Source organism: Clarias gariepinus, chromosome 27 (assembly GCF_024256425.1).
Source record: "Clarias gariepinus isolate MV-2021 ecotype Netherlands chromosome 27, CGAR_prim_01v2, whole genome shotgun sequence".
Taxonomy (NCBI): Eukaryota; Metazoa; Chordata; class Actinopteri; order Siluriformes; family Clariidae; genus Clarias; species Clarias gariepinus.
In genome coordinates this window covers 17,834,880-17,862,598 of record NC_071126.1, presented here as the reverse complement: position 1 = coordinate 17,862,598, position 27,719 = coordinate 17,834,880, and the positions used below count along the sequence as shown (strand labels likewise).

The 27,719-nt window shown below is 38.0% G+C and overlaps 4 protein-coding genes across 14 annotated transcripts in view; 2 read left to right on the top strand and 2 right to left on the bottom strand.

Annotated features, from left to right (window-relative positions):
• Positions 1–1,109, bottom strand: part of snx9b (sorting nexin 9b) — a 40,740-nt gene extending 39,631 nt beyond the window's left edge. For both annotated transcript variants that reach the window (XM_053488713.1, XM_053488714.1), the window contains exon 1: positions 836–1,109. In XM_053488713.1, the coding sequence (XP_053344688.1) occupies positions 836–847 (12 nt within the window). In that variant the 5' untranslated portion in view covers positions 848–1,109. The remainder of the gene's footprint in view (positions 1–835) is intronic.
• Positions 1,110–5,564: 4,455 nt separating this feature from the next.
• Positions 5,565–16,056, top strand: moxd1l (monooxygenase, DBH-like 1, like). The gene is made up of 13 exons (XM_053489361.1): positions 5,565–5,840; positions 7,641–7,787; positions 8,254–8,406; positions 10,013–10,096; positions 10,258–10,410; positions 10,557–10,659; positions 12,040–12,212; positions 12,631–12,722; positions 13,500–13,596; positions 13,736–13,795; positions 15,040–15,170; positions 15,253–15,361; positions 15,544–16,056. The coding sequence occupies exons 1-13, from the start codon at positions 5,565–5,567 to the stop codon at positions 15,682–15,684; spliced, it is 1,719 nt and encodes a 572-aa protein (XP_053345336.1). The 3' UTR covers positions 15,685–16,056.
• A 2,284-nt stretch (positions 16,057–18,340) lies between these two features.
• On the top strand, positions 18,341–20,759 carry LOC128515243 (dual specificity protein phosphatase 23-like). The gene is made up of 2 exons (XM_053489338.1): positions 18,341–18,633; positions 19,732–20,759. The coding sequence occupies exons 1-2, from the start codon at positions 18,361–18,363 to the stop codon at positions 19,930–19,932; spliced, it is 474 nt and encodes a 157-aa protein (XP_053345313.1). The 5' UTR covers positions 18,341–18,360; the 3' UTR covers positions 19,933–20,759.
• A 30-nt stretch (positions 20,760–20,789) lies between these two features.
• Positions 20,790–27,719, bottom strand: part of afdna (afadin, adherens junction formation factor a) — a 123,407-nt gene continuing 116,477 nt past the window's right edge. For 8 of the 10 annotated variants that reach the window (XM_053489334.1, XM_053489329.1, XM_053489336.1 and 5 more), the window contains 2 exons: positions 24,488–24,557; positions 20,791–23,242 (listed from right to left, as the gene is read on the bottom strand). In XM_053489334.1, coding sequence (XP_053345309.1) covers positions 24,519–24,557 — 39 coding nt within the window. In that variant the 3' untranslated portion in view covers positions 20,791–23,242; positions 24,488–24,518. Of the gene's footprint in view, positions 23,243–24,487; positions 24,558–27,719 lie in introns of all 10 variants that reach the window. The other 2 variants (XM_053489335.1, XM_053489331.1) reach the window with 2 other exon arrangements.

Below are 27,719 nucleotides of genomic sequence, written 5' to 3'. Positions count from 1 at the left end.
CTTAGGATTACGCAGACCTGACTTTGTATAGCTTTGTGCTGAAAGGGATCTTTAAAATAATACAAAAACATGAAAACTAGGTCAAAGACTGAGAATGACTTTTGAGTATCAGTGGCTAACTAAAGCACTTCAGCATTGAGCATAGAAGATGAATAAGTAAATATTAGACGTTATACAGCCCAAACATTAAGAATATATATGACTTTAAAATTGGTATTGCTTATAAACTTAGCTTGTTGCTACTAAACTACAGATTAGCCACTTAGCTAGTTAGCTAACTACCTGAACTACTTGTACAACCTCACCGAAAAGCAAAACTGGTATGCCAAGATTATCTAAAAGTGATTAAAAACAATCAGTAGTGATACTCTGTTCGTTTTAAAGACTGGTGCTAAACCCCAACACCACAGCAAGCACCACAACGCTTTGCTAATCAAACGAACTACATGTCCCAGCATGCTTTGCGCGACCCCATGACCCGCACTGGAAGAGAAGTGAAATGTCACAAGACTCTCTAATGACACATTTTCCCCCACTACGTGTTTACAGGGAAATATTTCAAATATCTACATCATTTCTACCTCATCAGCGTCAATGATTTAACTGGTTATGTTACTAGCACACTGAGCGCGGTGTTAGGGTGTAAAAAAACAACAACAACAAAAAGACAAAAAAACAAAAGTGTAAAACTAATGAAACACGCCCGAGCGGAATGCGGGCGCGCGCGGCGCTGTGTGTTTATTTAGATCAAACTGAAATGAAAACAAGACGAGTTTAAAAATGATACTAATACTAACATTAATACTAAAATAAAGTAAGTGAAGTGAGAGCTCACCTGTGTCGCCATTACGCTGGCAGTGAAGCGCTCATGAGAGAAGTTGTGTCCTGCTGTAGGAGAGTTTGTTCATCCAGACATTACTGCCTTCGCCTAACTGCCCCAGAATACCACGCTCGCGCAGCACAGGGGCAACTCTAACACATCTGTACAGCCCGCGCGCGCGCACGCACACCGCAGCGACTAACACACGCCGGGAAAATACTGAAATAAGGTCCGGATTGAGAACCGCAGCTCAGCACGTCGACTTCACCCACTCCTCTCACACACACACACACACTGCTCCTCCTCCGGAGCTGAAACAAAACCGGAAACCGAAGCTGCCCCGCACCGCGGACTCTGACCCGCACTGTACACGCACTGACTGACTGACTGACTACTCTGACCAGCACGTACCCTCAACTCCTTACTTAACAAAACACAAACTGAATAAACAACTAACTAGTCAACTACACTAACTACTGAATGACTAAATCATTAGTGCACAAAATAATAGACTAATGCATTGAATAATTAAATTATTACATAATAAAATAAGTAAATAACTATCTGATTAAACAACTCAATAACCAACTAACTGGTTACACCAACTAGCACCTACTGTACAGAAACAAATTAGTTACCAAAAATCAAAATAACCAACTAACTAGTTAAATAGGATAACTACTAAATGATTAAATAATTAGTACACAAAATAATGCACTAACTAACCAACTAACTAACCTTACTGGTTACTCTGAACAGCACATATTGTACTCTTCTTACTTAACAAAACACAAACTAAACAACCAACTAACTAGTCAACTACACTAACTACTAAATGACTAAATTATTCGTGCACAAAATAATGCACTAATGCATTTAATAATTGAAATATTAAAATATTAAAATAAACAAATAACTATCTGATTAAATAACTCACTAATTAACTAACTGGTTACTCCAACCAGCACCTACTGTACAGAAACAAATTAGTTAACAAAAATCAAACTAACCACTTACTAGTCAACTATGATAACTATTGAATGAGTAAATAATAAGTGCACAAAATAATGCACTAACTAACTATCTAACTAAATAACTAACCAACTAAATATTAACTAACTAACCTTACTGGCTTCTCACTAAATCATTAGTGCACAAAATAATAGACTAATGCATTGAATAATTAAATTATTACATAATAAAATAACCAAATAACTATCTGATTAAATAACCCACTAATTAACTAACTGGTTACTCCAACACGCACCTACTGTACAGAAACAAATTAGTTAACAAAAATCAAACTAACTAACTAACTAGTCAACTATGATAACTATTGAATGAGTAAATAATAAGTGCACAAAATAATGCACTTACTAACTATCTAACTAAATAACCAACCAACTGAATACTAACTAACTAACCTTACTGGCTTTCTCTGAACAGCACATATTGTACTCTTCTTACTTAACAAAACACAGACTAAATAACTAACTAACTAGTCAACTATGCAAACTACTGAAGGATTAAATTATTAGTGTTACATAAATACATAGCTAACTAACTAACTAACCAACTAACTAACCTTCCTGGCTACCCTGACCAGCACATACAGAAATAAATGTACAGAAACTTCTTACTTAACAAAACACAAACTAAATAACCAACTAATTAGTTAACTACACTAAACAATATATAACTAAATCATTAGTGCACAAAAGAATACACTAATAAAATAAATAAATAACCAATTAACTATCAGATTAACTAACAGACTGACTAACTAAGTCATTGACTAACGAAATAACTAAGGATAACTGATAATTATAAATCCATAATTGACACAATACATTAAAAAACCTATACACATCAAATTAACACTCTGACCTGAACATATTTTATGTTAAAAAATGTAAAAAATAAATAACAATACCTAACAAAATAACAATAATTTATACTTTATCATGGCCTGTGAATGGATTTAATAGAACCCTCATTTTCTTATGTCACTGATTTATTTTCTGTCAGTGTTAAAAAGTCCTGGTGAAGGAGGTTCTATTTCTCATGTTGGGTTTTGTGGCGCCCTCTAGTGCTTTTATAATGTTATGACACTTTTCTGATTAAATCTTCCCACTCAGGACAGCAAGGAGGTCTAATCATCACATTTTTGTCATGTGTAACGTATGTCATCAAAAACTCCAAAAGAAAAAATATATGATGTATTCTCTGTACACAATACCTTTTAGAAAGAAAACACATTTCCTGGTCTACATTCTATTGACTCACTCACTCATCGTCTATAACGCTTTGTTTTGTATTCAGGGTCGCAGGGGGCCTGGAGCCCATCCCAGAAGACAATGGCACAAGGCGGGGCACACCCTGGACAGGGTGCCAATCTATTACAGGGCACACACACATACTATGGGCAATTTGGGAACACCAATCAGCAGGTCTTTGGAGTGTGGGAGGAAACGTATCGAACACATGGACAAACTCCATGCACACAGAGACGGGAATCGAACCCGCACCCTGGAGGTACAAGGTGACAGTACTTTTAACTTTATTTATCCTCAGGCACAAAATACTGCACTAAGTAAGTAACTTGTGACTAACTGGTTACTCCAACCAATAAAGAAACAAATACAAACTACCCAACTAACTAGTTAACTATACTAACTACAAAATGACTACATCATTAGACCAAATTGTGCACACTAACTAACTGACTGCCCATTCTCTGACCAGCACATATAGGAAACTGGTGACAGGATCATGTGCACCCAAGGCTCTCTCTATATATAAACAAATAATGGCTAAAATGCTCTGAACTTTAAAGACTACGCATTATGTTTTATTTGTCAACATATTTTAAATTTGTATGTACTTTAAGTGGAATAAAGCTAAATGATTTTAAAACTTTACGTTTGGCTTATTTTCTCTAATAAAGCTTTAAAACAAACTAATTTATGGTGATTATACACTCACCTAAAGGATTATTAGGAACACCATACTAATACGGTGTTCGCCCCCTTTCACCTTCAGAACTGCCTTCATTCTACCTGCCATTGATTCAACAAGGTGCTGAAAGCATTCTTTATAAATGTTGGTCCATATTGATAGGATAGCATCTTGCAGTTGATGGAGATTTGTAGGATGCACATCCAGGGCACGAAGCTCCTGTTCCACCACATCCCAAAGATGCTCTATTGGGTTGAGATCTGGTGACTGTGGGGGCCATTTTAGTACAGTGAACTCATTGTCATGTTCAAGAAACCAATTTGAAATGATTCGAGCTTTGTGACATGGTGCATTATCCTGCTGGAAGTAGCCATCAGAGGATGGGTACATGGTGGTCATAAAGGGATGGACATGGTCAGAAACAATGCTCAGGTAGCCTGTGGCATTTAAACGATGCCCAATTGGCACTAAGGGGCCTAAAGTGTGCCAAGAAAACATCCCCCACACCATTACACCACCACCACCAGCCTGCACAGTGGTAACAAGGCATGATGGCTCCATGTTCTCATTCTGTTTAAGCCAAATTCTGACTCTACCATTTGAATGTCTCAACAGAAATCGAGACTCATCAGACCAGGCAACATTTTTCCAGTCTTCAACTGTGCAATTTTGGTGATGTCGCACAAATTGTAGCCTCTTTTTCCTATTTGTAGTGGAGATGAGTGGTACCCGGTGAGGTCTCCTGCTGTTGTAGCCCATCCGCCTCAAGGTTGTGCGTGTTGTGGCTTCACAAATGCTTTGCTGCCAACCTCGGTTGTAACGAGTGGTTATTTCAGTCAAAGTTGCTCTTCTATCAGCTTGAATCAGTCGGTCTATTCTCCTCTGACCTCCATCATCAACAAGGCATTTTCGCCCACAGGACTGCCGCATACTGGATGTTTTTCCCTTTTCACACCATTCTTTGTAAACCCTAGAAATGATTGTGCGTGAAAATCCCAGTAACTGAGCAGATTGTGAAATACTCAGACCGGCCCGTCTGGCACCAACAACCATGCCACGCTCAAAATTGCTTAAATCACCTTTCTTTCCCATTTTGACATTCAGTCTGGAGTTCAGGAGATTGTCTTGACCAGGACCACACCCCTAAATGCATTGAAGCAACTGCCATGTGATTGGTTGATTAGATAATTGCATTAATGAGAAATTGAACAGGTGTTCCTAATAATCCTTTAGGTGAGTGTATTTACAGAAACAGTAGGTTCATATCGGTATATGAGTTTTTTTTTTTAGAGATGAAAAAAAACCAATACATTTTACTTGTATGGCGCTTTTGTCGCAAAGCAGCTTAACAAAATCAAAAGAAAATGATGAAAATGATTATGGAATGTGTGAGAGAATATGTATAAATCATAATGATCATTTTTTGTCATTAGACATGTTTGGGTGCTCAGTGATCCCGGAGCGTTACATCCTTTTTTGCTATACAGTGAAGAAAACGTTTAGATGGGTGGGAGTAGTTGTGTGTGTGCTGTGCAATTCAGAATACAGCCCTTTCTTTCATTAACAAAACATTCCTCTCACATTACTCATGGTATATGTTGGTATTCTCAGCATTTCACTAAAGAACTGGAAACATGAACTAGCACACATTGGAAAGGAGAGAGAGGGAGGAGAGGTGACTGAAGGTTAAGTACAACGGCGCAGGTTATAAAAGCCAAACATTTCAGAGCTCTGAGCTCTTTGCCAGTGGTTGAGCTAAAGAGATTATTCTTGACGTTTGGGTGCCATGATGGCTCTGTCAGCTCTTCTCATGCCTCTGGTCTTGTTCTTGGGCCGAACATCAAAAGCTGATGTCGATCCAACTCTACCTTTCTCAGAGTATCTGGACTCAACCGGTAACGTCCTGCTCAGGTGGGGATTCGACCTGGTAAAGGACACCATCACATTCGAGGTGACGGCGAAAACTACAGGTTGGGTCGGCTTGGGGTTGAGTCCCAGCGGAGGAATGGCCGGGTCGGATATCTTCATCGGAGGAGTCGGCCCTGACGGGATGTATTTCACGGTAATTCTTTTTTTTTCCCCCAGTCTAAGTATCAAAAAGTACGAAAAAAAATCCAAACAGTCATTTAAAAGATCCCGTAGTTAAAGTATGAGGTTAAACCCATAGTTAAACCTTTATATAGAGTCTTTATTTCTCTATATAATCCCCTGCTACACTAATGCACTTATCCCAGTGGTTCACTAGTGCTTGAACAAGATAAAAAGTTTTCTCAGCCATTTATTATGTCTCAAACCAGCCCTCAGGAGCTGCTTTAATGACCCAAACACATAAAAAATGGTTTGGCGTGAGGTCAGGAGTGTAAAGGGGACGTGGCAATAACTCCCTGTAATGTGCAAGTGGTGTTGGTGAATGACTGTGAGTTTAGTTCCCACAGACAGATGCGTCTCCTCCACGAGTTGGCGAGAATGTACTGTACAGCGTTTGTCAATTTTCAAGGATTAGATGTTGCACTCGCTCAAAGTTCATGGGAACCTAAATGTCCAAATGAAAAACAATAACACCAACAACAATAAAGAACTGCTAAATTTTGTGTTACTTCACAAAACTGCTTAGTTTTGGCTTAGTGGTTAGCACTGTTGACTTGCACTTCCAGAGTTCGGGTAGGATTCCCGCCTCGGGGTCTGCTTGTGGGTTTCCTCCGGGTACTCCAGTTTCCTCCAACAGTCCAAAGACATGCAGATTAGACTAACTGGCGTTCCCAAATTGGCCGTAGTGTGTGAATGATGGTGTGTGTACCCTGCGATGGACTGGCACCCTGTCCAGGGTGTACCCCGCCTCATGCCCTACGTAAGTCTCCTTGGATAGGCTCCAGACCCCACGTAAACCTGTATACAGGTTACAGTGATATAGACTACGAGTGAGTGAGCTTTAAAAGTAGTTCTGGCTGTAAAGCAAATCACATGTTTATTTTAATGCGTTGGCATTCTCCTAACCTTAACCTTTTCTACAGTAACGCCTCACTCTCAGGTTCTTGCATTTTGGTTGCTCCAAATAAACGGTTTCAAAATGGATGCAATTGTTGACATGGTGAAGCTTTTCTTCAAGGAGATATTTATTTACTATTTTTGGAAGGAGGCTCCAATATAACCAGTGTAAATCCATTCCCAACCGTCTCATCCCAGCCAGAACCATAGTATTGTGAGTTGTTGTCATGTAGTTGTAATTAGGTTCTGATATCATTCACTAACACGACAATGTTGTTTTTGAAAGTTAGATTAAATCTCCCTGAAACAATTACATACACAGTAACATCTGTTTGCACAACATCTGTCTGCATAAGATAACACCAGACGTACCAGATGTAGCAAAAACAACAGCTTTTAGTATTTTGGTACATTTTTGGGTTGGATTTGGTTATTTAATGGTGCTTGTTGTTTGACAGGACATTAACTCAGAAACGATACTGTAGGTCTTTAGATGTTTAAAGATTGCCAGGGACACAACTATTTAGACCTCTAGAGGGAGTTCGGTTCACCACCTACAGACTGTAGCTACAAGAACAGAGCAGAATCTTGACGCATTGATGAGAATCCCTCCCATGATGGTGGGACCAGTCAAGCAGTGCTGGGTGTATGTCTCTCCTGAAAGCACAAAAATTAAGATGCTCATGATGGGAGGCAAGATAGCACTAAGCACAGCCCACCGTACATACGAAGATAAAACGACTTATAGTACTGTACTAATGGTACCGAAACACTTCCAGAGCTAAAGAAACAGAAAGCAAGGGGGAAGCAAAAAGAAATCAAAAAAGATAAATAAAAAAATGAGATCTGTTTGCTGATAAGTCTGTGTCTCATTAAGGACAGGAATGGGGCCGGAAACTTCATGCCAGCTCTGGATGAGAAGCAGGACTCTAAGGTCATCTCCCTGACCGAGGCGAACGGACAAACTGTGATGAAGTTCCAGCGAGCCATTAAAGCCTGTGATGAAAACGACTATTCCATCACTGTGAGTAAACGACAGAACATTCACACATACAGTACAGTGTAATCACCTCGCCGTCACTTCGTCATTAATGGTTGAGTTCCTGCAGGTTTCATCCTTCTGGTGATTTACAGAATGTCCCATGTCTCCAGGTCATACTCTGGTCTCGAGTAGCCGAGTCCGTTTCTATACTTTAGCTTTCTTTCTCTTTCCAGTACTTTCCAGTTTCCTTTCTGTGTGTTTTTCATTACAAGTTTAAGTTTCATTGATTCTATCTATCTTTTTTTTTTATTTTTTTTTACAGATAAATATAACTACTATATATTCTCAGTTGCCATTTTGTTTTTAAAGGGTCAGACAGTGATTTGTTTTGGAAATAAAAGAAGATCCTTTATCCAGATGTGGAACAATGCTAGTGTGAAAAGAAATGTTTTTCTGCAGTTGTGAAAGAGAGAAATATCTCACTTTCGTCTCTCATTTTTCTCCGCAGGAAATGCCAGTGAAGCTGATCTATGCATACGGTAACACTGATAACATCGACTATCACAAAACCCTGCGCGGCACGAAAGAAGTGAACCTTCTGAACTACATGCCTCGAACCAGAGTTCCTGACAGCAAATATTTTGATATGACCATGACCAACGTACGGTTGAGTTATTCTTCTGTCTCATTTTTCTAATTTATGTACATTTAATGTATTTCTATGATGCCTTGAAAAGCTGTGAAAATACCCTGCAGGATGCCTGTTGGGTAAATAAAATGTGAGAAAGTGCCCTAATGAGTGCACTTAATGTAATTAACAGGAAAAGGTGCCCTTTAGGGTGTCTGTAAAGTAAGTAACATGCCCCTATGGTTGATCAAATGTGTTAATACACCCTGTAGGATGCCTGGTAGATAAATAAATAGGGAAAATTGTCATCATTATTGCACGTAACATAAATAACATGAGAAAATGCTCTCTAGGATGCCTGCAAGGTAAATAAAATGAGACAAAATGCCCGCTGGAGTGTCTGTACGGTACAGTAAATACCATGCCCCTATGGCCAATCAAATGGTCAATAATATGCTCTGTAGGACCTATTAGATGAATAAAATGTGAGGAAGTGCCCTCGTGAGTGCCCATAAGATAAATTGCATGTGAGAAAGTGCCCTCTAACAGGGTGACTGTAAGGTAAATAAAATAATGCACTCGATGCGGTTCATAAAGCATAATGATGTGCCCTGTAGTGCACCAATAAACTTAAAAAATGCGACAAAGTGCCCTCTAGGGAGACTGTAAGGTAAATAAAATGTGCCCTCTGAAGTGACGGTAAGTAAAAAGTGCCCTCTAGGGTGACTGTATGGTAAATAAAATGTGAAAAAGTGCCCTCTAGGGTGACTGTATGGTAAATAAAATGTAAAAAAGTGCCCTCTAGGGTGACTTTAGGGCAAATAAAATGTAAGAAAGTGTACTCTAGGGTGACTGTAAGGTAAATAAAATGTGAAAAAGTGCCCTCTAGGGTGACTGTAAGGTAAATAAAATGTGCCCTCTAAAGTGACGGTAAGTAAAAAGTGCCCTCTAGGGTGACTGTATGGTAAATCAAATGTGAAAAAGTGCCCTCTAGGGTGACTGTAAGGTAAATAAAATGTGAAAAAGTGCCCTCTAGGGTGACTGTAAGGTAAATCAAATGTGAAAAAGTGCCCTCTAGGGTGACTGTAAGGTAAATAAAATGTGCCCTCTAAAGTGACGGTAAGTAAAAAGTGCCCTCTAGGGTGACTGTATGGTAAATCAAATGTGAAAAAGTGCCCTCTAGGGTGACTGTAAGGTAAATAAAATGTAAAAAAGGGCCCTCTAGGGTGACTGTAAGGTTAATAAAATGTGAAAAAGTGCCCTCTAGGGTGACTGTAAGGTAAATCAAATGTGAAAAAGTGCCCTCTAGGGTGACTGTAAGGTAAATAAAATGTGAAAAAGTGTCCCCTACACTTACTGTATGCAAGTAAATTGTTACAGATCATACAGTATATCCTGTACAGGTTGGAATAAGAGATTTAAACCTAGACAAGAAACAAAATCAAAACAAAACATGGAAAACTAAAAAGGTCAACAAAAGTTTTTGTTATAACTGAGTTATTTAAATTTAATGACATGTAGAGTATGCAATAAACTAGGCTTTAATTTGATTCATTTAATATAAAGTGCAATTTAAAATGTATTATTAATGTTGTTCTCATTAAATCTATTTATTTATTTATTTATTTTTTCTTAACAGTTTACAGTACTTCCCATAAACACTTACTACCACTGCAAGATCATGAGCTTTCCATCATTTGTCATTAAACACCACATCTACCGTGTAAGTATCAGTGTGTATTAATGTGCCGTAGCCTCGCGTTAATACTGTAAAGCCGATCTCGCAGATCTAATTGGTTTGAATAAGTCGTGCCTGTTGAGTCTGATTACATAATGCCTAAATATATCATAACATATTCCTCTTTTCCATGTTGCTGCCAACAGATAGAGCCGGTGATCCAGAACCATGACCTTGTGCATCACTTGTTGCTGTATCGCTGTCCACCGTCGGTGATCAAGCCCTTCGAGGGGTCATGTTACAGCCAAGAGAGCCCGGATTGTTTCCATGCTGTCGCAGTTTGGGGTGTCGGAGGAGGAGTGAGTGATGTCTGTCATTGATTCTATTCTATTCAACAACAAGATATTGAAATTCATCCTAACCTCTGAGACAGGGACAGGTCCTCTGATTGGCTGCAGATACGAAGACTACGGAGATTTCTTATTATTGTTTTTAACATTTTCAGGTTTTTGAATTCCCTGAGGTGGCTGGACTTCCCGTGGGCGGAGATGGAAACGGGATCCTCTACAGACTTGAAGTGCACTACAACAACCAGGAGAAGACTGCAGGTACTGTATGAAGTCCAGCCTTTATTCGTCACATATACATTACGGCTCAGTGAAAATCTTCGCATATCCTACTGCTGTCCTACTACTACGACTATCTGTCAAAACTACTCACTTATTGTTGTTTTGACAGAAACACATCCCTAATGAATGCAGGTTTCGATTAAATGCACCTGAAAGAGGAAACGGCTGTCTTCCTGTCACACTATGTGGTCACACAAGTCAAATGTCATACATGTACAGTATAGGACGTCCCGGGCGCTTTTATGAGTTATGAGGATTTGAAGCCTTAATAAAACCTTTTATCATGTTTTAGTGATAATGCTAAAAAAAACTTTATGTTTAAGGGTTGAGTGCAGAAGCAGTGAAAAAAAAAAAACCTTGAAGCATATGAATAACATTCACTTCTGACATGATCTCTATTAAATCAAACTGTATTTTGTATTTACAGTAACTATGCAAAAGTCCTGACCCACCGTTATTTCTTCATATTTCGCTTCCAAATCTCCAGACGTTCTTATAATTTTAATGTAGTCCTGAGGAATAGTTCTCCAGGCGTTCTGGAGATCTTCACTCATTTGTGACTTTTTTTTGCCTGTCGTGAGCAATTTCAGGTTCGTCAGGCCACACAGTGACCTAGGGATCCTACAACATAAAAATAACATATATTGTAACTTAAGGGCCTGACCCAGTGAGAAACGAGTGCAGATGATGACAGATGATCAGACGGTGATTAATATACTGCTGATGCTGAATGCTGAGTGGTTGGAACAGACGAGAGGGGAAATGAGGTCGCTGCTGAGGCTGTTAAGTGTTTAAATTATTATTATTTTTTTTCATTTTATCATTAGGCGTGTTACAGCCTATAACAGTAAAACATCTGTTCCCATTTACTTAATTGAATATGAAGAAATGAAGGGGGTGGGGTCTAGACTTTTACACAGTACTCATGACATCTGAGTTATCATTAATACTTCAGAAGAACGGCAAATATTACAACTGTAAGGATTCTTAATATTACAGTATAAATAATGTATATCATACTGTAACATTAGCGATGGCACTGATGTAGTTCCCAGTATCAGTACTGGGCTGACACCAGCAACAAATGGTGGAATGGACACGAGGGAAAACACATCAGATACTGAATCCTATAACAAATGGCAAATTGGATTCAGAAAATAAATGTATTTCTTTAGAAATGTTTACACATTGTATAAGGAGACTTTACTCAGGAACTGTTTTATACGTAAAATATATGTAGAAGCTTAGTAACATCATCTGATTATAGCTGGCTGTACATCGGAATGTTCCTCCTTTGGGCTGTGCATGTGTGTGTGTGTGTGTGTGTGTGTGTGTGTGTTTGTGTGTGTGTGTGTGTAGGTCGTGTTGATAACTCAGGCTTACGCTTTTACTACACGGCTCAGCTGAGGCAGTTCGATGCTGGTCTGCTGCAGACGGGCCTCATGGTCACAGTGGGGTTGGGGTACGCGATCCCTCCTAACGCTACAGACTTCCTCACTTACGGCCTGTGTGACACCAACTCATTTTCCCAGGTACAAAATCAGATTCATCTTTTTTTTTTTTTATTTAATATCATGGTCAGATTCATACTTTGTATCCATTTATATGAGGGACGTTCAAGTCAAACTGGGAATTTTTGGTGAATGAAGATGTAAAAGGGCTCGACATTTACAGAAGACTTTTAGCATCGTACGGTGATGAGACTTTAGGTCGCAGTAAAACATTTAAATGGTACAAACGTTTTAAAGAAGGTTGTACATCTGGGAATGATGCTCTCATAACTGTGTGTTGTTATTCTTAAAAGTCCCAGTTTGACTCGAACGCCCCATGTAGTTAAATTAAATGTTATGGAACTTTAAAGAAGCTATACAGTATAGCATGCCGAATAAAATATTACTTCACCACAATCCACAAGTTCTGTGGATAAACGTGTTCTTTTTAATTCTTCAGGCCCTCTCCGAATCACCAAATGACCTACAGGTTTTCGCAGCTATCCTGCACACACACCTGGCAGGAAGGAAGGTGCGAGTCGGACACTTCAGGTAAAAGAGACCCTAAAAACCCTAAATAAACCAGTAGCTACACTTCTTGGCCAAAAAAGGTGCACATTTTAAAATTAAATAAAGAGAGGGAGAAAATGGATCTTTAACCTCTCTAATGAGACTTTCTTTTGCTTTAAATGCGCACACAGGTGTGTTATAATAAACAGTACACATGCGCTGTACACACACGCATACAGACACAAAATAAAATATATTTTACACACACACATGGTCACACAGTACACGCATGTACAGATGTTGATTATACCAGTGAGAGACGCGCACTAAGACCCAGCAGGGAAGACGATTACCCACAATTCCGCAGCACAAGAGAGAAAAAAAACCTTGGCTCAGTTGTGATCACATGACGCTCGGCGTCAAAACAAGAAGCGCATGTGTAATACATGATACTCAGTACTCGTAAACCAAGACTTGTTCGTTTTTCAAGTCAAAATTTATTAAAAATCTTTGCTCGTCTTGCGGAACAATAGCAAACTGCGTTACTCGCAATCTGAGGTTCCACTGTATATGAAAACCTCATATACTGTAAATCTTATGAGCTAAAGCAGACAACAGGTTTTATTGACTGAACTGAAAAGATCTGGAAACATGAGAACGTTAGCACGTTGTTCCAGCTGAAACAGGTTAATATCTTCATTCAAGGAGTAGAAAGAAAAGAAATTTAAAGGACAGAGAGTTTGTATTTTTCCTCTAACAAGGAGAAACCTGCAGGTAGACATCGAGTACTGTGTGTTCACATCTTTGTGTGTTCTTTAGAGCTGGAGAACAGATTGATTTTCTCACGATGAATGAACACTATAATTTCGAATTCCAGCAAGTGACAAACCTGGGAAAAACCAAAACAGTTAAGTTGGTAGGTATCAAGTTCTTTACATTTTTTTCCGACCTCAAATGTGGGAAAATGCTCGAAACTGTCCTGCATGTTCATTTGTGTGCAACATTTGAAATAATGATGAAAAATCTAAATACAAAAATCTTTTCTCCTCCTGCAGGGAGACAAGCTCCTGGTGGAATGCACATATGACACAAACAACCGAACAGGACTCACCTGGGTTAGTCACGTTCAGTAACAATGAACATCTCAGTTTAAAACATTTAGAACAATCTATGTAAAATAATACATTGTGTAGGTCAGAAATTAAAAACTTGGGACATGCTATTATAGAAAAATAACTAGCAACATGATTGTGTGATGTGAAATAAGACGTAGCAAAGTTACTGTTGTCAGACAGATAACCAAATAAGTTTGATAATCAGAACCCGCACAACATGCTGACAATTACAATTAAATTTATCAATAAACAACTTTAAAAAAACAACAACTTTTTTTGTTTATTACTAGCTACAATTAATTTTGGTGGAATTCCGCCAAAACTATATACTATAAAAACAAATATTTTACATCTATAGTAGCTATAAACTCTAACATTCTATCCATAGTATGACTTTGTAGTTATGAATGTACAAATTGTGTCTATAACCATTTTATAACCATTTCCATTCTTACATACTGTATATATGGTAGCTATATACTGTATTTTGTATTTATACTGTATATATATATACAAATAGTAGCTATCTATACTAGCTAAAAACTTTAATATTTTTTATAGTAGCTATCTCTCATAGCTATAAACATAAATATTCTTTCTAATATTTATTAGAACTACCTTTGATGGCTATAAAAAACATTTTGCATATGAAAATAACATGATAATAATATGATAACAATTATTTTATCTACAGTAGCTATGAGCAAACATCTATATATCTATAGGAGCTACAGTATAAACCAAAACATTTGATGTATAGTCTCTATAAGCAAACATTGCTATACATAGCTATGAACAAAAATATTTGATCTATAGTTGCTATAAACAAACTTGGAACATTTATTATATTCAAATATTTCTAGAAGCTATAAGCAAATATTTTATGCATAGTAGTTAAGAACATGAAAATTTTACATAAATATATATAGTAGCTATTTATAATAGCTGTAAACATTCTATCTGTAAAAACTACCTACAGTATAATAGATATAAAAAAACATTATATCTATAGTAGCTATTTATAGAAGCTATAAGCATAAAATTCTATATTATAGTGTTATAGTAACCACAAATTGAAATATTTTAAATCTATAGTCGCTATAATTTGCTATAAATTACATTTGTTTATTAATCACCAGACTTAATAAGAAAAAAAAGCACAACTTTTGCAAAATTTGAGTTTAAGTTTTAGAAACACTCAGTGCTGTTGTGTAATCATGCTTCATGCTGCATTCTGTTAACAGGGTGGTCTGGGAACTAATAATGAGATGTGCCTGGCTTTTCTCTACTACTACCCCGCTGTAAACGTCAGCTTCTGTAGCAGCTTCCCCAACAAAGAGATGCTCATGACCGAGATGGGAGCCACTAATTCTAGGTAACACAACTAACTCCTCTGACAGAGTCTCCCTGCTTATGATCATCACATCACGGTTTACCTGAAACTCTTCATTATTCAGTAACTGGATCAACATGATGGCGACAAAGGTGTGGAATAAGAGCTCAGTCCTGGAGTACCAGCACACGCTGAAGAGGATTCAACAGAACACATTTGTTGGAAATGTAGAGGTGAGTTACTGTGTGTGCTGTTGTGATCCACTCGGCCATGGTTATGGTATCATGGTTACAGTTTTTATTCAGGCAAAATCTGTAAACAAAAAAGAGAGAGAGAGCCATAAACCAGAAAAAAGGGATCTTTTTGTTTGCTGCGACGTATAATAATAACTCGTACAATCTTCTTTATCTCGTAGAAACACGTGATGAACATGACGAAGATTCCTGAGCTTAGACTGGCTCCGTCTCGGAGTTGTTTAAGAAGCAGAGCTGAAATCGAGAGCGCTGCTACAGAGATCCTCCTGCTTGGACTGATCCTCGTACTGACCCTCTTGTAACGTCTTTACCTGTCAAATAAATAAACCAATTTAAAGATTTAAAACATGAATGATTAAAACCTGACGTCATGTACGTCAGTCAGATGAGATAAAATAAAAAAATATCTAATCAAATTAAATCAAATCAAATAAATCAATCAAATTAAATGAATCACAATAGTGTATGATTGATTAGAGGATATTCGCTGGTTTAAACCAACACACAGGTGGAAATGAATCTGATCAACATCAGACCTAATCTCTACTGCTACTGTGCTGCAACTTTTTTTTGTCTTGTGAACTATACAAGCTGTAACTTCCACCAACCAAATGACTAGATTTTGTAGAAAGTTGATTTTGGTACATATTAAATAATAAACATTTTATATTGCATCTACAGTATATTTGAAGATATTTCAAATTAATCAACTTCCTGAGTGATGGCGCATAATTCTTATATAATCAATGCTTCTGAATTTGTGGGTTTTTGTTTGTCCACCCACTTCTTGAGGAAGGATCTTCTTAATGGGATTAAGGTCTGAGTACTTTTCCTGGCCATGGACCCAAAATACAGTATTCGATATTTTGTTTCCTGAGACACTTACTGTAGTTATCACTTTTGCCTTATAATACTCAAGGTGCATCATCATGCTGGAAGATGCATCGTTCCAAACCAAACTGTTCCTGGATGGTTGGGATCAAGTTACTCTCTGAGGATGCTTTTTTACTGTTCTTTATTCATGGCTGTGTTCTTAGGCAAAATTGAGAATAAGCCCACACCCATGGCTGAAAAAGGTAACCTCACACATTCAAGATCTCAGGATGCGTTACTGTTGGCATGACACAGGACTGATGGTAGCGCTCACCTTTTCTTCTCTGGACAAGCCCCAAACAATCAAAAGGGGGATTCAACAGAGAAAATAACTTTTTTAAAATGAAATGTCCACAGCAGTTCAATCCCTGTAACTTCTGCAAAATATCTGTCTGTCCCTGTTTTTTTTTCCTGGAGAGAACTGTCTTCTTTGCTGCCTTTCTTAAAATATATGAGGGTAAAAGCACTTACATTAACACACCTATAAAAATACTTGTAATTATACTTCACACTAACATCTGACCAAAAGATCTTAAAACACTGAAGCAGTAAACTCTATGAAAATTAATATTTGTGTCATTCTCAAACCTTTTAGCCACCGTCTATCTCACAAAATATCTATATCTGTGCGAAAAGGTTCATAATTTAGCTTACAAAAATGAATCTCATATATTTTAAATTCAATACAAATAATGTGAAATATTTTAGTAAGTAATATTTTACACGATCAGCTACAAAAAAGGGTTTAAAGTACAGAAAATATTGAGTGCATTAGTGAATATCCTTTTCAGAAGTAAAAAATGATCTGCAAACTCTATATTTCAATAAAGTTTCGCAGACCTCTGTCTGTTTGCGTAGCAGTAATAGATCCATCAATAGCAGCCCTGGCAGCATAACTGTGTCAGAAAAGTAAAAACCAAACTTCATCTCAGTAGAAGATAAACATAACCCATACATCCTGTTAACACGGTTTTTACAGCTTTAGAAATCCAGCTGCAGCTCACACACACACACACACACACACACACCTGCTGCAGTTCCACTTCAGAAATCAGCACTTTCACTTCTGTGTCTCTTTCTAAGAAATGCTTTTTACAAAGAAAGGGTTATGTGTGTGTGTGTGTGTGTGTGTGCGCGCGCGCATGTGGGGGTATTAAATAACGTTCGTTTTGTCATGTTTAAAGAAACGACCGTTGAATATGAAAACAAAAAGCTTTTATCTCTTGGGTTTGAAAAAAAACTTCGTTCGATTTAAATAATTACGTCATCTCATCCCGTAAATTCAAACTGTTTGCTGCGCGTGTGGATGATTGTGGAGAATAATTACACGATTTGAAAGAAAACCCAATAAAAAGAGCGCGCGCCTGCCGCGTCGAACACTGTTCCTATTGGTTACTGGACGCGGTCGCTAGATGGCGCCATGACGTGGTCAGATGTTCCGGCTGGGCTTGTCAGGTGCGAATGTCCATGTTCTGGACCTAAGGGGAAGATCTGACCTGTAAGTCTGGACTGAAGTGGAACAGGTTCATTATCACAGCTTTTTATCTCTGTGTGGATTTATTTTTTTAATACACCGTGTTTGTGTTTTTGTTTGTGCAAATAAGAGCATTAATATAAACACATTGTATTGTATTGTTCCACTTTAAACTGTTGTTTATATTTTTTTTATATAGTATTCATTTCTGCAGAACCTCCAGGGTCTGGGTTCGATTCCCGACTTGAGGGAATCGAACTCCTCCCCTCGTTTTATCATATATATATATATATATATATATATATATATATATATATATATATATATATATATATATATATACACACACACACACACACACACACATATATATAGTGCCTTTTAAGTGGCATGTGGGCGCTGAATGAGTCGACTCTTTTGGTGAACCCTTGAGGTAAACAATCTGACTCAGTTAAAAGAGCCGGACTCCCCATGACTCATGACTGCTCTTACATTTAACTGGATAAACGAGGAAATGTTTGCCCTTTGTTCTCTGAGGAAGTGAGACGCACATGGGAGTGTGGAGAGCAGAACAGTGATCAGCAGAGAGAGAGAGAGAGAGAGAGAGAGAGAGAGAGAGAGAGAGAGAGACATGGAGGAGACTTCCTGCGCCCCACCGAACTTCTCCTGGGTGGAGGTTAATAAGGTGGCAGGTTTGGCCTGGCCCTGCAGCCCGGCTCATTACCGCTTCCTACTGAAGAACGGGATTAAACACCTGGTGTGTCTGTGTGAATCCAAACCTCCGGGTTATGAGAGCTGTCCGGATCTCACACTACACCACATCGCAATGAAGGACTTCACTCCACCCAGTCTGGCTCAGATCCAGACCTTTATCTCTCTTACTGAGCATGCCAGCACAGGACAGGTGAGACTATAACACACACTCACACACACACGGCTATAGCAAAATGTTAATGCATACTCAAGTGAATAAATCCTTTATTAAAGTAACCCTAATTAGCATAACCCTCTTGTATTACATCATAGCTGTATTGAATTCTACATTCTGATTGGTCAGAAGAGATTAGATCTTCTGTAATAGTGTCTCTGGTTTATTAATGTTCCCAGATTGTCCGTATAGTGTGTTTGCGCTTGTGCCTTGTGGTATGTTTGCCCTATATCCGTCTCGTGCCCTGAGTTTCCTGAAATAGGCACCAGGCCCCCCCGTCACCCCATACTGGATACATGTGCTATAGATCACGACTTGGAGGACCAGCAGCTCTGATAGTAATAACAAGTTTACTGTTTTCAATCAGACTGTGTGAAACCGCTAAGTGAAAGCAGAAACGCACCCGTCACTCAAACATAACTATAATCAGATCAGATGTATGACATCTCTATTGTTCTGTAACAAATGAACGTTGTGTAAAAGAAAATACTGCCATATGTGTCGCTACAGGAAGATAATCAGCTCGTGCTATGAGGTCCCGCTTCACTCCATCTTGTTGATAATGGTTTTCCTAAAATAGCATCATGATAACCGATCATCATTATTCTGGGGAATGGAAAGGAGATTCGCTTTAAATGTCGGGTCATCATAATCGACAATAAGCCACTGTGACATCAGAGTTAAATTATTTAGTTTGGAATCACTCAACATTTACACACTCTTTAATATCTGTCATTTTTTACTATACGTACATTTTAATATGCAATTTATTTGTGCTGTCCGATAGATAGAAACTGTAGATGGATAAAGATGGAAAAAAATGTAAGAAAATGGATTAGCGTTAATAAATTACACAGTCAGATTTTTATTAAGTTAATAAACTTACGTAAACGTATGACAATTGTGTAATTTTCTTACAAGTCCAACTATGTATATATATAATATTATGGATGAAGATACAGAGGATCAATATTATGTGTCCCACTTTACCAATATTCACTGTATTAAACATTACATTTGATTAATAGTTTCGGCCCGTTCAGCTCAGTGTGTGTGTGTGTGTGTGTTTCTCAGGCGGTCGCGGTGCACTGTAAGCACGGCCTCGGCCGCACAGGGACCATGCTGGCCTGCTACCTGGCGAAGACGAGAAATCTCTCAGGAGAGGAGGCGATCAAAACCATCCGGGAACTTCGCCCGGGGTCCATCGAGACCCCCGAGCAGGAGAGGGCCGTACTGGAGTTTCAGCAGCACCTCAGACCAAAGACTTCTGTCTGAACAGTGGGACACAAACAGCAGTGAAGTGTTTCACCATCACTGTACGAGTTCTCCACCAGAAATATTATTATACCAAAATGATGGACACGGAAAAGAGTCCAAGATGGCTGAAAATTTTAGTTGATAAAAATATCTACTGATTTTTTTTTTCACACTCTCTTTATGATATACCTTGGATAAAAGATAAATAAGGTGATTAATTATTTTATATATTAATTATTATTTTGTTACTAGTAGGTCTCTCCGCGCTTGGCTGGTCTGATCATCACTCTTCACTGTCCTGAAGCCGGTTCACTATGAACACAAACCAAATCCTTCTGTCTGTACCACAGGTTTTACAGAAGTGTACACCCATGCAAATACAGACCACAACTCAGGGTGTGTCTGTGAAAACACCACCGGTCTCCATGACAACATTTGTTTCCAAACACTGTATAATCTCAGCCATGCTCAAGCATCATCAATCCTTTTTTTTTCTTTGTGTGTGTGTGGTTTCTGTTTTTACTGTACAGGAGGAGGGATACTGTATAACTGACACTTCACACGGTCTAAGGCTGGATCAGGCAGTTCGCCTCCCTATGAGGCTACAGGTCACCTGACCAGGCTAGACGGACATTTATCAGGGCTCCTTCTAGATGAGTTAGACTTGACAGTTTTTCATGGATTTTTGAGGACGTTCAACTGAGAGCAAGTTTAATCCTGAAAGATCGTCCAGCCTGAGAGATGTTCCATCACGCTTACAGTATGTCGACACCTGCCTCAGGTATTACATCAGCTTAACGAAGGCCCCTCTTCTTCTTAGTTTTAAATCCTTCTTGGGTCTGAGATAAAAATATCACCCTCATGTCGACAGGTAGTACATTAGCGTTAGGAAGGTCTCTCTTATTTTGACATACAAAAATGAAATAATCAAAGTTCATACAAGTATGAGGGTGTTCAAGTCAAAACCGGACTTTTTAATGTGCAGAATAACAGAAGACAGTTCTATGAATATAATCTCCTGCTACACTAATGCACTTAATCCAGTGTTTTACTAGTGCTTGGACAGCACCAAGGTTTCCAAGTAAAGCCATGATCACCAAATTCATTGTTTTTTTTGTTTTTTTTCCAAGACCTCATATTGGTCACTGCACCACTTTGTGCTATTAAAGGAGTTCCTGTGAGGCCAGCGTTTCAAAACAGACCTGCAGTCCAAAACCTTTTACCTTGATGGCGTCCAAGCACTAGTGAAACACTGGGATAAGTGCATTAGTGTAGCACAGGATTATATAAAGAAATAAAGGGAGTTTTAGTTTCTCTGATAACAGTGTTCTGTTATTCTGCACAATCAAAAGTCCTGTTTTGATGTGAACACCTCCCTCATAGCCATACCTTTAGGCGACACTGTACAGTATAAACCTAAAGATGGATAATTGACGTTATAAAAATGTTATACCACAGCCCTGACCACATCTGGATTCCGAGTGGTCAGAAGTTGCCATAGAAACGGCTCAGGCAGGAACTCTAACGCAGAAGTTTTATATGAAGCACGTGCAGCAAAAACACGGAAGAATTAACGTGGTGACATTTTCTGTGAGATGTTTAACGTTTATGGAAGGAGTCTCCAGTGTAAGGAGTTTTTTTTTTTTTTGTAATGCTTGTAGGATAGTGGAGGTAATGATGATGATGTTGATGATAATGATTTTCCTCCAAGCTGCATGCCATGAAAGATTTCATTCCGTACACAGCTGTAGAACTCGATCACAAACAGACAGCACAGGGTTTTTTTTTTTTTTTTTTTTGTAAAATCTGAATTTATTTATGATTTACAAAAGCCTAACATGTAACAACCATTAAAATGAAATCAAATAAACTCTTCCTGAACCTAGAGTGATAAACGTATGAGTGTGTATACATGTCAGTTTACATTTCCGCAGCAGAAATAAAAGTTGAAAGAATATCGACACTGTAGTGTTACAGTATGAACTGGGTCAATTTACAAAGTTTGTGTTTTCCTGGGGGAAGAAGAAAAATAATTTACACATACACCAGTAAGCCCAGAGTGTTAATAGAGATACACAACCACAAACTTGAACTTCAATACTGTGGCCTTGGAAATGAAAATAAACTCACGTTCGAACTTTAGGGGCGGGTCTGAAAAAAAAATAATAATAATAATTCCGACTCACGCGGGCGTCCGAACGATATACGGTTCAAACAAACACCTGCAACAGCAAGGCTTCTGTGTTTCACTTCTTCACTGAATCACTTCACGTCTTTATCAGCTCAGCTCAGCTCTCACACCCTGTCACTTCAATCACATCCGTTACCTACTAATAAAAAACTAAAAGCGGGAAAATAGAAAACTATTATAATAGAAACTATTATAATAGAAACTATTATAATAGAAAAATATAAAACTGAAACTTTCCCTCTGTCCGGATTTACAGCACAAACGCAAACTTTCTCACTTCCCAGAGGAGGACCTACTTTACTACGCTCGACGAGATCTGACGACTCTGCCTACGTCTTCAAATGTGCACAGAGTCGGGCCGAGTGCTCTGTAACGGCCTTGGCGCTTTTACATTTCCGTACTGGGAGTACTGGGAGACAGGAAACTGGTCCCAATCTGACATTTTTTTTTTTTTTAACGAAAAAAAGGGAAGGAGAAAAAGAAAAGAAACGTGAAAAGTGTGGAAGTTTGCAGATAAAACACCACCGTAAAACATCCCACATTACAATCAGTGATATTTAAAAAAATAAAATATGAAGAGAGCGTGTGGCTTTTTTTTTTCTTTTCAGATTTAACATTTTCATAAACCAAAAATATGCCATTTTCAAATTCAACATTAATATTATTAAAACATTTGTACAGTGCTTTATTATATATCTGATACGCTGGAGGGACAAAAAAAAAAAAAAAAAAAATCAGAAATCACACAGTATTGTCTCTCGACGCTAAAATTATACTTACTGGTCCAGTTATGTCACACAAATCAAAATGAATTTGAAAAATAAACAAAAAATTATAATGAAAAAAAAATATATATATAAGGGAAGCTCCGGTTGAATCTCTCTCTCTCACTCTCTCTCGTTCCAGTGCTGGGGTCAGGGGTCAGGGGTCAAGGGTCAGGGGTCAGGGATTAGTGTCGAGTCCCGCTACAAAGCTCTTAGCTACTGTTTGGTGTTCAGTTCGTTCTCCAGCTCCATGAGCTTGCGTGAGGCCTTCACCTTGTTGGAAACCTCTTTTCCCTGCGAGAAAAGTCTCTGACGCTCCTTAAACGTGAGATTCTCCGGCGCTCCGCCTATCGTGTTCTCCTGATCCGGTCCGCTGAAACAATAAAAAAGAATAAAATAATAATAAAAAAAAAAAAAGATCGAGAAAATGTAGCTGAAACGTTAGAAATAATACTGTATTAGAAATAATGTGAAAACTTGGGAGGCTGATATTCCACAAGTTCATCACACAGGTGGTGGTTTTACATAAAATAAAAAAAACAAAACATGATACTGTTCACCCCAGAGTGTCCAGTTCCCAATGAGAACAAAACTTCAGACAGGCTGATCTGTGGGCTTACACACTGCTGGCCTTGAAGGTTCTTAAGATTTAATTATTGTAATATTAGCAAAGTAACTACGAGATAAAAACGTCACAATTGTGAATGTTCAACTAACTAAAAAAACTTTACAACTACGAAATAAAAAAAAAAAGTCACAATTATGTGATACTAACTCGCAATTCCTAAGATTTAATATTCCTAGTTTACAAAAACATAAAATCACTCAACCTGGGGAGGAACGGCTACATGAGAACTTTCAATTAAACAGACAAGAAAGTGGAAATTAAGTCACATCCAATGTTTAAAAAGGTGTAGTTGATCAATATTAACTTAATTTAATGGAGATTTCACAATAAAATAAAAAAAAATATATATATAAGTCAAATAAAAGGTCATTAAATAAATAAAATTTGCATTAAATATATGGATAAACCCTCAGCTCTATCAAATTAAGTTGCAACCACAAAACTGTAATTACTGATTTCTTAAAAGATTTGCAGTTGTAGGAAAAAAACTTGAGTTATAAGATTTAAAAAATTAAGTGTAGTTTTAGTAGTGCAAAAAAAAAATGAATGTGAAAAACAAAAATAAAAACGATAAAAAATGTGTGATAACTTACAGTTGTGGAAAAACATGAAACCTTAATTGCTGATCGACTGATAGATTTTTATAAATCTATACGATTTTTTTATATTTTAAAAATTAATCTTTAAAATCTTTTTTTCATTTAAAGCTGCTTTGCGACAACATACGTTGTTAAAAAAATGGCACAAAAATAAAAACAGAATTGAAATGACTGACATTTAATATTTACAAAAAGTAAAATTACAATATTCACAAAAAGTAGGTTGAACTTGCAGGAAAATAACTCGCGAATGTGCGATTAATGTGCAGATGTGACAAAAAAGAAATGTGTTTTAACTTAAAACGTGTAAAAAATTTTTTTTTTTATAAATATATATACTATACCTATATATAACAACCTGCAGAGACACGATGTTTGTGAATAAACTCACCCTTTAGTCCATTTCTCCTTGAAGACGTCTCCTACAACGCCCGGCGTGTTTCCAGTGTACGAATTATACCCTGTTTGTTAATTTGGTGAAAAGGAAAAAAAAAATACACAGAAAACATTAAATTTTCAGAGCATACGTCACATCAGGACCAGGCGAACGGCATGTGCAGTGTGTGTGAAACGTCTTCTGAAAGCTGCCGTGTCCTAAACCACACTAATATATGGGGAAAAAAGGCATAAATATAGTGTAATTATATGTAAAATGAACATTGAATTTATCTGTAATTAAACCAGTAACCCAGCAGCTTTCGGTAGACGTTCATGGAGCTGCCTTTCCCACAGACCGGAAGCCGAGCAGCTGGAAACGGAATGGCAGGGTTCGCACTGAAGCGTTCTCAAGCACGGTCTGGAGGTCGCTGGTCTTCAGTGGAGGTCAAAGTGCTGCTCGCTTTCACCTACACGTGAACTTTTAACTTACAACTCTGACCTTAAAGTAGAGTAGAAACAGGGCTGCACCAATCCTGCTGTCCAAAAAAAATCTCCAATGATACGATTTAAAGTTATCTAAAGCTATGTGATTGGTCTACAGGTCTTCTAGATGTAGTCTTATACTTAATACTAGAACATCTGTACATCAGGGAGGCGAGGTTTCGAAAACAATTGTATTAATTATTAAAAACATCAGCAGCTTATCATCAGCCCTAAATCCCTTCAGTATTAACAGCTTTATAGAGTTACTTCACACTGTTGTGTTTGTCGGTCAACATCTAAAGAGAGTCTAATCCGAGGTGAAGCGAGAATAGACACTGGCTGGGACACGGTTCCTCTCAGGTTCTTCTTCCTATTGTATCTGAGGACACGGAGTGATGTCCGAACCCCCAGAGCATGATAATGGGTTTTTTTTTATTTTTATTTATTCTGTCTTTAATCACAATTAAGGTGCATATATTGTACAGCTCTGGTAAAAAAATGTTTAGAGATCACTGCAGTTTACTCCAGAAAACTTCTGGAATGTCATCAGAAGGAAGATGAAGGGTCACAAACCAACAAGCAAAGCTCAGCTGTTGGTGTTTTTTTTTTTTTTTATAAAAAAGAGTGGTATAAAGTTACCCAACAGCAGTGTTAGGGGACGTTACTTTTTAAAGTAACTAATAACATTACAAAATTACAATCATTAAAAACAGCAGTGTGAAAAACTGGTGGAGAGCCAAAACACACGAAAGCTATAACTGCACATCGGGGTTATTATTCCACCAAATACTGATGTCTTAATGTTATTTAGCCAAAACATTAACACAAAGTGTTTACAAATTATTAGCATTTTTTTTTTTTACCCGAGTTATTAACGCTCTGCAAATACTGCATGATCTTGGGTTATTTTGATGTGATGCGATGATGTCATTTCCTTTAAATATACACTCTAAATAACAATAGTTATATTTTAAATTTAGGATAAATATTTAGGATAAAACTGTTTAAAACACATAACTATTTTGCAGTGTTATATAATGTTAATAAATGTCAAAATTAGACATTCTTTTATTGTTTTAATTCACGATCGGTCAATTATTAAAAAATAATTTCGCACTCCTTTTATGTGGTTTTGATTCGTACAACCGAGATTTTAAAAAATCTGTTCAGGAATCAACTCCATTGGTTTCTGGTTTCATTATCAGAGACGACACGACGTTCCTGGAAATCAAATGTTATTTACCAAGACGCGCAGCTGCTTTCTTTATTACACGTGCCTGATTAAACCTAATTTTCAGTGTTGAGTTTAAACGATCTTGGTTAACTCTATCTGACTCTCAGCAATCTTCGGGGTGAGACGTTTTATGACGTGTGTTTTATTTGTGTCACGTGTTCATGTCAGGCACAGAAATGTTTTAAGATTGGTCAAACAATTTAAATGATTGTTTATTCTAAGAGCTACAGCTAAAGTGCTCGAAACATTTCATCATGTGTATAAACTTTCACACTATCATGTTTCAGCCCGCATTTATATGTAATGTCATTTTTTTTTGTCCTTTAGTTTACTCGAAAACAGCATTTTGATTTGATAGAAAATATATATTTTTTAAAGAAAAACATGAAACTCTGAAAGCACTTTATCGCCACCTACTGGACGGGCATGCTCACATCATGGCTTGTAGTGTTTGTGGCCATGATAAAAAAATGTAAGACTCTTTAAGATAAGCTACTAATCTTGCTTGTAAGACAAAATCAGATTCTGATAGTTGAGTCTATTGACATGACCGTCCGCACATGACAAACACTGTATGCAATTGCTTTTGTTTTTAAACTGAGATTATTTTCAACAATAATAATAATCATTTATGTAATAATTATTTGGTTTATTAATTAATTACTTTTAAAAAAAAAACTTTCTAAATTCTTAGTATTGGATTGGTGCATCCCTGCTGCTGCTGCTTCTCTCTAAACACGCTGCAGAAATCCAAGCCTTTAGCGATGGCGCTAACAGGCTAATACGCCGCTAGCAGCTTTACAGTGACCTCCACCTCTGACCTGCTCGCGGCATCATCTAGCAGGCTCACGCGTCCGTGTGTTTGTCTCTCGGCCAGGACGAGGAAAGAAGTGTCTCTGTAGACCTACAACCTTTTGGATATCGATCTTACTCTTCATGGTGGTTGTGATGTCACAACCTCCATCCAAATGCATGTTGAGGTTGTTGGATGATGTAATGGATTGAGAGAGGGAGAGAAAGAAAAAGAGAGAGAGAGAGAGAGAGAGGGTGACTGGATCAGACACAAACACACTGACGCACCAGTGAACCAGTAACTCATTTCCGCTGATGGTGTAAGTCAAGTCATGGAGCTAAAGTTTAGTTAAAGTTTCGAAAGTGGCTCAGCTCCGTGGTCTTGCCACCAGCAGCGGGGTAGAGGATGTTCCTCCGGGTGGAGGTGATGAGCAGAGACTGGAGCCTCAGGTGCTGGGAGATCACCTGAAGCTCTGCTGGCTCCGGAGACAGGAGGAGGACAATATGCACAGTGATGATGCGACAGACACACGGAGACGAGACAGGACAGCCAGACAGGGCAGAGACAGACAGACAGACAGACAGACAGAGCAAGAGCAGTGCTGCAGACGGAGATTTAGAAGAGCAGAGCAGAAGCAAGTTGAGTAAAGCGCAAGCAGGCAGAAACCGGCGACGGATACGCAGCTGGGATTAATCTGGTCAGTCTGAGCGGGGAGCGATGCTGCCACAGCGGGGA

Excerpts from the sequence above, each read along its gene's own strand:
- LOC128515243 (XM_053489338.1), top strand. The coding sequence starts at position 18,361 with ATGGAGGAGACTTCCTGCGCCCCACCGAACTTCTCCTGGGTGGAGGTT. Across the intron at positions 18,634-19,731 it reads AGCATGCCAGCACAGGACAG|GCGGTCGCGGTGCACTGTAA; the intron begins GTGAGACTATAA and ends TGTGTTTCTCAG.
- moxd1l (XM_053489361.1), top strand. The coding sequence starts at position 5,565 with ATGATGGCTCTGTCAGCTCTTCTCATGCCTCTGGTCTTGTTCTTGGGC. Across the intron at positions 8,407-10,012 it reads TTGATATGACCATGACCAAC|TTTACAGTACTTCCCATAAA; the intron begins GTACGGTTGAGT and ends TTTTCTTAACAG. Across the intron at positions 15,171-15,252 it reads ATGGGAGCCACTAATTCTAG|TAACTGGATCAACATGATGG; the intron begins GTAACACAACTA and ends TTCATTATTCAG.